General features: G+C 50.5%; 6 protein-coding genes across 6 annotated transcripts; 2 read left to right on the forward strand and 4 right to left on the reverse strand.

Moving 5' to 3' along the window:
- Positions 1-79: 79 nt before the first annotated feature.
- N7503_008215 (uncharacterized protein) lies at positions 80-2992 on the forward strand (the record flags this gene model as incomplete). The annotated part of the gene is made up of 8 exons (XM_057067762.1): positions 80-119; positions 179-339; positions 397-548; positions 606-1555; positions 1614-1748; positions 1805-1933; positions 1985-2283; positions 2330-2992. The coding sequence occupies 8 exons, from the start codon at positions 80-82 to the stop codon at positions 2990-2992; spliced, it is 2529 nt and encodes an 842-aa protein (XP_056918617.1).
- A 190-nt stretch (positions 2993-3182) lies between these two features.
- On the forward strand, positions 3183-4291 carry N7503_008216 (uncharacterized protein; the record flags this gene model as incomplete). The annotated part of the gene is made up of 2 exons (XM_057067763.1): positions 3183-3447; positions 3516-4291. The coding sequence occupies 2 exons, from the start codon at positions 3183-3185 to the stop codon at positions 4289-4291; spliced, it is 1041 nt and encodes a 346-aa protein (XP_056918618.1).
- Positions 4292-4688: 397 nt separating this feature from the next.
- N7503_008217 (putative tetracycline transporter) lies at positions 4689-6106 on the reverse strand (the record flags this gene model as incomplete). The annotated part of the gene is made up of 2 exons (XM_057067764.1): positions 4689-5978; positions 6038-6106. 2 exons carry the CDS (start codon positions 6104-6106, stop codon positions 4689-4691), a joined length of 1359 nt encoding a protein of 452 aa, XP_056918619.1.
- A 330-nt stretch (positions 6107-6436) lies between these two features.
- N7503_008218 (uncharacterized protein) lies at positions 6437-7978 on the reverse strand (the record flags this gene model as incomplete). The annotated part of the gene is made up of 4 exons (XM_057067765.1): positions 7742-7978; positions 7662-7689; positions 7040-7571; positions 6437-6978 (listed from the first exon to the last, which is right to left on the reverse strand). Exons 1-4 carry the CDS (start codon positions 7876-7878, stop codon positions 6437-6439), a joined length of 1239 nt encoding a protein of 412 aa, XP_056918620.1. The 5' UTR covers positions 7879-7978.
- Positions 7979-8334: 356 nt separating this feature from the next.
- N7503_008219 (uncharacterized protein) lies at positions 8335-8948 on the reverse strand. Its single transcript, XM_057067766.1, has 4 exons — positions 8746-8948; positions 8644-8675; positions 8471-8552; positions 8335-8385 (listed from the first exon to the last, which is right to left on the reverse strand). The coding sequence occupies exons 1-4, from the start codon at positions 8914-8916 to the stop codon at positions 8359-8361; spliced, it is 312 nt and encodes a 103-aa protein (XP_056918621.1). The 5' UTR covers positions 8917-8948; the 3' UTR covers positions 8335-8358.
- Positions 8949-9590: 642 nt separating this feature from the next.
- On the reverse strand, positions 9591-10975 carry N7503_008220 (NUDIX hydrolase; the record flags this gene model as incomplete). Its single annotated transcript, XM_057067767.1, has 2 exons — positions 9591-10428; positions 10503-10975. 2 exons carry the CDS (start codon positions 10973-10975, stop codon positions 9591-9593), a joined length of 1311 nt encoding a protein of 436 aa, XP_056918622.1.
- Between the last annotated feature and the right edge of the window lie 373 nt (positions 10976-11348).

Here is an 11348-nt window from a genome sequence, read left to right on the forward strand (position 1 = left end):
CACTTTGAACAGGGAGTGATGCCTTTGACTTTCTGATTGTGATCACTAGAACTTTGCACTTTTCAGCGGCATGTTCTCAATGAGCACTGATGCTATTCGCCCTCGCGGTCGGCCAGCCCGTAAGTCACAGGCCGATCTATTGATAATTACCCTGACTGACAGACAACCTGCCATCTAGACACTCCAGGAACGACAACCCTAACCTACACACCGGACGGGAAACGAATTATTACTGCTGGATCAAACTCAGCGATTCGGATTTACACCGTTGATCAAGATGGCGAGCCCAAGACCGTGGATGAAGGTCTTCTAGACGGTTATGTCGGAATCGGTGCCACGGTATGCGAGCTGGACATTCGAGCTATGCAATAGAGGAACTGACATAAAGGATCACAGAATGATTCCTTCATTGTGGGCACTGAGGACGGTCAGGTCTGGCAATTCAATACCTTGTCGGGCAAGATTGGAACTCAGTTGGTGCGATGCGCGTTGCCTGTGAGAGACGTGGCGGTTTCCCGGGATGGCCAATGGCTTGCAGTAGCAAGCGAGTGAGTTCAAATGAATACATTATTGCCGGTAGGATGCAGATTAACCATTGCGATTAGTGAGCTCACCGTGAAACTCGTCAAAATCGATAACCAAATCGAGACGAAATACCTCCGCGACCAGCTAACAGGCGCGAAACACGTCACATTTGATCCCAAGGGCCGTTTTGTGGCCGTATCAGCCATAGATGGCTTTCTTTCGGTGTACTCACTCACAGAAGAGGAACCGGAGCTGGTAAGAAAACTGGATGGAGTCATTCGAAAACTCGAGCCCGACGCAGAGGCAACATCCAGAGCCGTGTGGCATCCGGACGGTACTGCATTTGCAGTGGCGGAAGCCACTCGAGACATTGCAGTCTATTCAATCTCCAACTGGAAGAAAGAAAAGAGCTTTACTGGAGGACATACGGGCGACATCACGGCACTAAGCTGGGCACCTAATGGTACGCTGCTGGCTTCTGCTGGAGCTGACGGCCAGATCGTGCTCTGGGAAACCCGTACCCAAAGCATTCTGCACCGATTCGACTTTGGCAATGTCATCAACCTTGCCTGGCATCCAACGAACAATTCGCTTTCGTTCACCACTTCCGATGGAGAATTGTTCATCTACGATAAATTCGTCCCGAGGGATCACGAAGCCCAGTTACAGAAGTCTCTCCAGGCTGCACCCATCTATCCCGGTCCATTGAATGACATTTCCAACAATGTCCAGCAGACATTGGCTGACCGATCCAAAGATGCCATCAAGCGGGCAGCCCGCAGAGGGTCTCCGGACGAGCTGGATGATATTCTCGGCGATGATGAGGAGATGGAGGATAATTTCGTCGAGGATGACGATGGAGCAGGATACGTTGAGGATTTGAATGAGTACGGAAAGCGACCCAATGGTCATTTGGATGACCTGGATGGCTCTGACAGCAAGCGCATCTTCTCGGGCGCCGTGCAACCAAAATCCCATCCTCCTATCCAGCCCGGTAGCACACCGTGGGCTGGGAGCAGACGATATCTGTGTAAGTCGAGAATTTGCACTCTCTTTCTTTGTTTGGCCATTTGAACTCATCATTTTAGGCCTGAACTTGACCGGTGCCGTGTGGACCGTGGATCAAGAGACGCACCACACCGTGACAGTGGAGTTTTATGATCGAGAACTTCATCGAGACTTCCACTTTACAGACCCCTACCAATACGACAAAGCGTGCCTTAGTGAGTTTGCAACAGCAACGGTTGTTACTTCTCGCACTAATAATTCAAATCCATAGACGAGAACGGAACCCTCTTCTCAAACAGCCCTTCGGATGGCCCTGCTACCATCTTCTACCGTCCTCATGAGACATGGACGACCAGAGCCGATTGGCGAACCCAATTACCCGAAGGAGAGGGAGTACGAGGTACGAGTCATAGAAAAACGTTATGTTAGTCTCACTGCTTACATTACTTAGCTCTGGCACTGAGTGCCTCCTATATTGTTGCTGTCACGACAAAAGACTATGTGCGAGTGTACACTCTCTTTGGAACACCCTATCGGGTGTACCGACAGAAGAGCCAGGCTGTGACATGTGCTGCATGGCGAGACTACATCATGACAATTGGCAATGGCCCGGTAGGATCTGACGGGCGACACACATCATTGCGATACACCATTGAAAATGTCAAGCGCGACGAAATCTGCCAGAATGAAGACGTTGTCGCTCTTCCATCCGAAACCCGACTGCAGAGTGTTTTCTTTTCTGATCATGGAGTATGTTGCTCAATCAACTCTCGAGGACAAAACTGACTCTTTACAGGACCCATGCATTTATGATACTACCGGTGTTTTACTGGTGTTGCAGCACTGGCGCACTCCTGGTCAGGCTCGATGGGTGCCTCTCCTCGACACAAAGCAACTTGCCCGACTGGCTGGAGGTCGCAAGGAAGAGACTTACTGGCCGGTTGCTGTGGCGGAAGACAAGTTTCACTGCATCATTCTCAAGGGTGGTGACAAGAACCCATACTTCCCGCGACCGCTGCTCAGCGAATTTGATTTCCAGGTTCCCATTTCCAGTCATGCGGTCAGGGACTCCAATGAATCAGAAGAGGCTGCGTCAGAACGAAACGCCAGTGTCAAGTTTGAAGAAGCATTCGTGCGTGGCAATGTCCTTCTGTCGCTCTTCCGGGACCTCTTGGAATCGACCAATGCGACAGCCAGCCAACGTACCGAAATGGCACGTAAGGAAGTGGAGATTGACAAGACCTTGCTGCAGATGCTGGCCATCGAATGCAGAGAGGGTGAAGAGCGTGGTATGAAGGCACTTGAATTAGTAACCATGCTGAACGATCGTAATGGTAAGATGCTTGAGGCGGCAGCTAAGGTGGCCCAACGCTACGAGCGTGGTGTATTGGAGGACAAGATCCGAGAAATTGCTGAGCGACGAGTGATGGGCATGGATGATGACGATGAATTGGCCTAAACTCACTAAGACCAGAATGAATACCAATTTTGCATTGAATGGAACATGATAGAACAGTAGTATAAGATACAATCACATTGTATACTGGCGCATTCCGATTGGCTCGCAATCTTCAAGCAGAAAGCGGAACTTCAACTCCGCAGAACTTCCAACTTTCCAACTTCTCATGACATGACAATCCACAGGCAAAATGCCAAAGTTGGCCTCGCCCTCTCTGCGCTCACAAGCGCTAAACTTGATGGCGGGCCGTAGCTTTGCATCTTCTCCGCGATGCCGACTTGCTCAAGCGCGGCATGGTATCTTGAACGAGGCCTGGCTACCTCCGCAGTCAACCGTACCTCTCCCAACAACATATTTCTCTCCAGCTGGAGTACGCAGGGGAATCGATGGACTAGAAACACCACAGAAGGGCGATCATAAACCACCAGATGAGCGGGTATTAAAGCTCGGAAAGAGTGAGTGCCACCAAATCATCCCCCACAGCTTCATCGGGAGCCGTTTTTTGACTTAACTCCATGTATAGCCTTACGAACACTTTCTCCTCTCCTCCCTACTATCTTGTACAATACCCTACCTGCAGAAGTCCTCAGTCCGAGCGTCAACCTCCACCTCTTTCCATCGACACACCCACATCTCCCCACCGTCAAAGGCCGCACCCTATACCGCGCTGCACTGTGGACCGTTCCAGTAGCATGGAGCAGTGTACCACTGGTAGGAAACGTCAAGTTGCAGATCCTAAGCGAGCGCATCGTACGCGCAGGCACAATTCTTGACCCCGAGCACGCGGAGAACCACGATTGCGGCGACGAACGGTTAGTGGTACGATGGAAGACCGAGCCACGTACAGATAGCCGGCCTTTCCACGAATCACAACGTAATTCTTCTGAGAAGCGACAAAATAATGCAAGCCTATCGCAAGCATCCGGTTCCGGCGCAAGAACGTCTCAAATACCGCAAACACGTAGTGGTACATCATCATCGTCATCGAAGAACAGTACCAATAAGGGACTAAGTGTACTACTGGGCGGCGAGGAACCAATCTTCAAGCTCTCAAAGGAAGAGCAATTCACCGGGCTGTTCATTTTCTCTTTTGACGAGGAAGGGCGCATTCTAACACACACGATTGAACATGCTGATGAAGCGGGTGGATGGGATCGAACAGCTAAGTTTGTAACCTTGACTGACTGGCTGATTGGCAAGGCGCGCGGGTCGCTGGATCCAGCACTCAATCCTGGGCTAGCTATGGAGTCCTGTGAGGACTATGGATTACCTAGGGACACTCGGTACACCCGACGCTGATAGCTTCGTACCAAAGGACCAAGTCCATTCAGATTGGAATCATGGTTTCTCTGGCTGGACCTTGGAGATCACGTATTACTGATATCACCACTCTCACCCTGTTTCTATATGTGTACTATATACCCTTGTCATAACTATGCATGATAAACACCACTCATTTCTTACATCAGACTGGACAGATGCAGATCATATCTATGAATATTTTTTGAAAAAATCAAGTCACTCATAGATCAAACTGTGCTCAACACCCAAACACTACTTGCTGCACATCCATAACGAGATACAAATAGAATACAACGGTCATCCTGCCACACACGACCAGCGAGTGGATCAGGTATGCACTCTCATCCATCGTACAAGCCTACAACACCAAAGAGAAAAGAAAAAAGAAAACCCATCACTCCGTCTTCGAGTGAACATGGGGCGACTTCAAGAAACCAAAGACTCCAACTGCTACGATGCACATCGCAACACCACCAACAGTGAATGCGGCCTCACGACCGGCCCACCAGAATAAAGTGCAGAAAAGAATAGGACCAGTAGCTCGTCCTGCCTGGCCCCAGCCACGAAGGCGGCCCATAACAGCACCACGATTTGCGTCCCTTGCCTCGAAGCTACCCAAGCTGTTGAGTCCCGTCACGACAGTGGCTGTTGTGATGGCAAGCATAGCACCAGCCGCATAGAGGCCTGATACGGAGGAGATGCGAGCAAGACAGAAAAAGGACATGGCGCAAGCGACCACGCCGGCGCGAACAGTGACTAGCGGAGGCAAACGACGGACGAGGGTGCCCTGAAGAAGAGAGGCAATAAGACCCATCATGGAGAGAAGGCGGCCGTTCAGAGCTGCAGGGCTGGCAGTTGTGGTCCCAGCATAGAGCGTAGCGGTCAAGAAGGGAAGAGAGAACTCAAGACCCGAGAAGGGCAGCAGGAAGAGAAAGTGGATAGCATTGAGGATAGCTGGGTTATTAGTGTGCGGTTTCTGAGCGGAAGGAGACTCCTTCTTCTTCGCCGCGGTTTTCTTGGCCGATTCCTCATTCTCATTCTCGGTCTCGGTCTCCTGCTTCAGGGTGGTAAGTCGCGGATGGGTCTCAGGGAGACAAGCCCATAGGTAAACAGTCTCCGCGAAAATCAACACGAGTGACATTAGAGCCGCGGTAATGAATGGATTCGCCGCGACGATCTCAATTGAGCTCAGACCGGCACCCAGCAACGGACCAAAGGTAAAGGCAACGCTAAAGCAAGCGCCAACCAGGGCCATAGATGCGCCACGGTGCGCTTCATCAGTGACATCCGCGACGATAGCATTGGCCAATTGCACATTTGCTTCACTGAGACCTCCGACCACACGACTAGCCAAGAAGGTACGGAAATCCGTTGCGGAGACCCAGAGTGTGACGCTGAGGAGGTTTCCGATCATTGCCCAGAGTAAAGTGCGGCGACGGCCATGTGTATCGGACAGGTGACCGATTACCGGGGCCACAACGGCCTGGAGCATGGAAAAGAGGGAGCCGAGAGCTCCGCCGAGGAGAACGATGTCATAGCGCGAGTCGATGGGGCGGGCGAAGGAGTTCTTGTAGGCATTCAAGTAATGGAAGATACGATTGAGGAGGGAATCTGGCGATGGGTCCTGAGCACGATAGAAGGACAATAGCGACGGAAAGAGTGGTAGAATGAATGTAAAGGAGATCTGGTCTCATGAGTAAGAATTGGAAGTGGGATGACGATAAGTAAACACGGGACACGTACCAGATCTAGCAGCAGCGAGATCATCAACACCTTGAGGACCTGTTTACGTTGTGCGCCAGCAATAGCCATGATTGAATTCTTATTTTTTAAGTAGCTGGCGCACCAAGGGAAGAAATGGAAAGTACAATGAAAGTGTGAGGAACCTTGAAATGAGGTAACGGAAGAGTGGAGTACGTGGAGCCCGGACAAAGTTACTACTAGTAGTATTCGGTTTATCTGATCCGCCTCCCAATTCCCCTCATTAGCATAAGAACTGAGAAATATGCACGCTCGAAATCAAAAGATAACATAGGAGAGCTTTTCGCATCACTCCAGAAAAGAAAATTCGTTGCGTTCGTCATACATCACACCACTGAGCTCAGACGGTGGAAGGGCGAACAGTCCATATGCACTACTTGATCACTGGCCATCTGCGGACACTCCGTTGGCTCCTCCGCGTTTTCCACCACGTCGACCCCGAGGCCGGTCTCCACCACGTTGCTCGCCTCCGCCTCGGCCGCGGCGGGATCCGTCACCACGACCGCGTCCATGGCGGCCACGGCGGCTAGAGTTGCCCTTGGCACCAGTGTCGGCAGCAGCATTAGTCTCAGTGTTGGCAGGGGTGGCTTGGAGGCCATTTTCAGTCTCTGCAGGGTCACGAGGAACCTCAGCCCAGCTATCATCCATGCCCGCAGATGCAGATGTCAGGGAAGTCGAGTCGGCAGCCGGGTTAGCACCCGTAGTGGTCGATGTCTGGGTTGGGGGCGCCACCTGGTCGGGCTTAGAAGTCGTGGTCTCCGCTTGAGCGGCGACCTCGGCGCTAATAGAAGTGTCCTGGAGCTCAGTCAAGCCAGCATTGGCAATTGTTGGGTCCGAGGCAGGAGAGCTTTCGCTTGCGTTGGCGTATTGTTCGGGTTCCTCGATGGGCGCCTTTCGGTTGGATACCTGCTTCACGTTGCCATCTACGTAGGAAAGCATTAGCAAAAATAATCAACACCAGGTAAATTTTCAAGGACCACATACAGGTCAAGTCCAAAGTTTCCCCCTCAAGACCCTGAATCTGCTCATCCGCACCCTCAATGAGCTTGACCATGGCTGTGACCGCATCCTGATTACCAGCGTACACCTGGTAAAGGACAGCCTCAAAGGCAACGCCTTCCGGGGTCTCATCTCCAGCGCGTCGCATGTTGGCTGCCGCGCATAGGAACTTAGCTACTTCAAACAACTTCTCACGCAGCACGCGTGAAGTAGACTCAGTAGCATCGGCCACAGCATTTGCGCGCACCGCCGCCAACTCCTCTTGGTGGATCTTATCCAGCGCCGCCTTCTGCTGGTCCAAGGCCTCCTTCTGAATGGCAATTTTCTCCTCGTATTGGGCAGCAAACTGCTTGTAGTGACCGAGCTGCTCCTCGATCTGTGTAACAGCAGCCTGGAGCGAAGGCTTCTTCAGCGCTTGAGCTTTCTGGTCGGCGTTGATCTTCTTCTCCTCCACAAGGTCATCAAGAGACTTTCCAGGGTGCTCGGCGAGAATAGAGTCAATTTTAGCGGTAGCATTCTATGGAGATCATAGCAGAGTTAGCGACGGTGTTCCAATATTCTAGATACAGCCCCACCAAATATCAGGAGACAATCGAAGTTCACGTACCAGCTTCTTCACCGCATTGCGCAGGCTCCTAAAAGCACTTTGTTAGCTCTGGCGGGATGAGGATGCAATTGAACACGTACTTCTGAAGCTCCTTGACATACGGAGGCTCTGAGTCATTCGCGTCTGTGGGGCTCTCGGGTTCAGTCTGGGAAATGCTCGCAGCTTGAGGAGTGTGCTTCTTGTTCTTGGCGCTGGGTTTGTGGGAAGCGGAAGCCATGATGGAATGTGGGTAGCACAGCAAGTTGAAAGGGGAAACCGGAAGAGACAGTGCGTTGCAATACGCGGGAAGAAAGAAAAAGCGCAAGTGCAGAGTTATGGGAGAGTTGTACGGAGAAGAATGGATGCGGGTGGAACTTCCACCGATGGAAGTCCCCCGAAGCCTTTCCTGATCGGTACAGCCCACATCACGCTCCCCTTATACACTTCCTACACTTCCTACACAAATAGCTACTAGATAAGACATCTACTTGAATTGATACTTAAAGCTTTGTTGGAATTTGAATTCAATTAAAGGAGCTTTCACAAATGTCTGGGTATCATCATCCCCAAACGCCTATACGCCATTGTAACAAGCACAGCACAAGCATAGCACAAGCACAAGAAAAATCCGCAGGGAGAGCCTAATCACACATAGCTTCTGATGGCGCACATGTTTCCACCTAGAATGATAGTTGAAATGACTCGGTTTCAGGTTCAATCATCCTTGGTATTTGCGCAGGGATTTCTGCACGCGACCATGCTGATCAGTATATGAAACATGACTATCAACACAGACCCCATTATCGCTTCGAATGAAATTGAAAGCGTACCTCGGTGACCTTGCGGATGGAATTTGCTGAGATATTCTTTTCGCCGGACTTGCGAGATCGGATGGAAGCCTCGCGCATCAATCTGTGGGGATGATTAGCGCTGATTTATAAACACGACTCGAAGGATGTATTGGTAATCGGATAAGGGGGCTCGAGTCAGGATTCAATCGTACTCTTGCATAAACAGCATGTAATCTAGAAATATCTGTGAACAGTCAAGACATTAGTGACGTCCTTGTCGCATGTTGAGCTGAGTTAGCTGGGTTGCAACATACCAGGATATCAGCGTTCTTACTCACGCTCTTATTAGAATGAGCCTTAACGATGCGCTTGACAGTCCCGCGGGGGTAGAGCTTCTGAGTGGCAGCCATGGCGCATTTGAGGAAGTAGTGACAAGAGAAGGAACGCGGGCACTGTTTACGGTGGATCCGTGGATTATGTAACATCTATATCCACGCCTTGGCAACATCAGCGTTTTTATATAATCCTCTGGTACATAGAGGTCTTTCCGGGACATTAAATCCTGAATCTGCTCCTCCATCAAATTGGTATTCATTCCTCATGGTGGGCTTCTGGTCCGACGGTGGTTTCTCCAGACATCTTCCAGCCAAAAAATCCTGCCAATTTCCTGTCAATAAGCCCAACAATCATACCATTATCAACAATACATGTAGACTCAAAGAAATCATTCTGCATGAAGCTGGTATCTGGATCATGACCGGTGTCTGAGAAGATGATATCCCCTTTTAGTGGATTGATTCGACCGTTGCTGAGTATGTTGGGGTCAAGTAACACATGAGAGCGAATTGCAAGTTTCCCCATGCGCTTGATAGTTTGAAGTTGGCGAAGTATCTTCTTGGCCTGCACTTTGTGGGAACTCATTTGGTCAAAGGAAATATACGCTGAAGCGACAGTCAATCCACCTCCTGGAAGTTTTTCTTGGACGAGGACTTGGCGAACATTGATCTAGCAAAGATGTGAGTCGTCGAGCCTGTGAACGGATACTAACGAGTACTTGAAAACGGTTTCAACGTATTTTGATATTGTTTCCTTTCTCAATGTTCATTATATATAGGCAAATTTACATGTCTAAGTACCTCTACAAAGTATCCATGTATCGTCAACGACGGCGAAGAAATCGCCAGGCAGCGAATGCAGCCGCCGACCCCAGAGCCATCCGCCAGGCAAGAAATACGTAGATCGCCACTCGTAACCGGTCATAATAACCTTGTAACATGATACCCACAGCGTAGGAGGTTCCATCGACAGCCCGGTCAGTAGGCCCATAGTAGCGTCCTACCCCTAATCCACCAATTCCGACTTCATTATGGTCATGGCTGGCAGCTTCTGGGGAAACGGGCAGGGCAGCAGTTTCACCATCCGATGCAGTGTCACTGGGGCGGACGCCCGATTTGACCTTTTGCAAATTACGCTTTCGCAGATTGTAGGTCAGAATACTCACAATCAGCCGGAGGTCTGGCACTGTGAAAGTCGGATACTTCCACATCTGCACAGCCGTATTGGGAGGCAGCATATCCAAGAAATCGGCCAGAATGCCAAGGGTAAGACCCCAGAGCAAAAGTGGACGATCCGCCTCACCTGAGTCTGCTTGGTTGCTGAGACACCATGATTTTACCCTTTGCATCAAAGAAGGCTGGATGTTTTCGTCAGGGACAAATCCAGGGACCGAGGTACACCGCTGGGTTTCAGAGGGAAGCAGTCGAACAGCGGAAAACTGCATAAATCCCATCAGGGATCGAACAGCCATCCGAGTCAGAAATCCGCCTTGTCTAGCAAATCGTTGCGACATGTCCACATATTCCACAGTGCGGAGTGATGATGATAGGAGCGCTTTCAAGGGAATCCAATGTGTCGATGCCACCTCGGTAGGTTGTAACTTGAGGTTCGGGGAATCACTTCGAGTGGTGAGAAAGACAAAGGGACAAAGAACCATCAGTCTAAGAAGTATAAATATCAGTCAATCATCTCCATTCCACACGAACCGCTTAGCAGCAAACCCAATGGCACATACGGTTGCGACCCCCAGCTAGTCGTCACCACCCGTTCAGGAAGGTTCCCCACATTAATACAGTCATCTGTGGTCAGGTCCAGCCCAATTTCCTCTGATGCTTCTCTGATGGCCGCTGCGCAATCATCTTCATCTTCTGGGTCTCGTTTTCCGCCGGGCAACGCGACATGCCCAGTCCACCGGTCGCCAACTCGCGTCGCGCGTTTGATAAAAAGTACCTCTGGGTCACCATGTTGGACCCACGGCTGGGCAAAAAACTCGTCTAGTCGATCCTCCACCGACAAGGATGGGTCACCGATTGAGGCCGAGGTCGGCCAGTGATCATAGGTCGGGCGAACTCGGATAATCAGGGCGACAGAAGCGCGTTTTTTGCAACCTTGTGGATTGGGGACGTGTGGATAAGGGCGTTGGTGAAGCTCCAACAAGATGTTATGCAGGGGATGAGACAGCCCTGGCTGTGGAGAAGAGGCGGCCATCGGTCCAATATAGGGTGTACAGTCCTGGATATAACGACAACATAGGAGCCTCGGTTGTAATTACCAATGGCACTAGTCTTGATGTCGACTAGCTTGACATCGGTAAGAGTGGATTAAATTTACGTAAAATTACTGTAATTGCGCTAGTGTCGGACCATAATTGATCCACGGACGGGCCGACCAATTCCGTATTGTGATTGGTCACTTCATCTGAAAGCGGCAAGCCGTGAGAGCGAGCCAGATGAGCACGTGCGTGCTAAAGCTATCGACATTCAATCGCTTAACTGAATTCTTTTCTTCTATGTGCTCGGTAAAAAAAAAGTTTACTCTGCAGGGAGAAAAAGTCAATGCAGCATTAGTTTTGTACTGGCTC

The sequence above is a fragment of the Penicillium pulvis genome, assembly GCF_028828015.1.
Source record: "Penicillium pulvis strain IBT 33274 chromosome Unknown contig_7_segment1_segment0, whole genome shotgun sequence".
NCBI lineage: Eukaryota > Fungi > Ascomycota > Eurotiomycetes > Eurotiales > Aspergillaceae > Penicillium > Penicillium pulvis.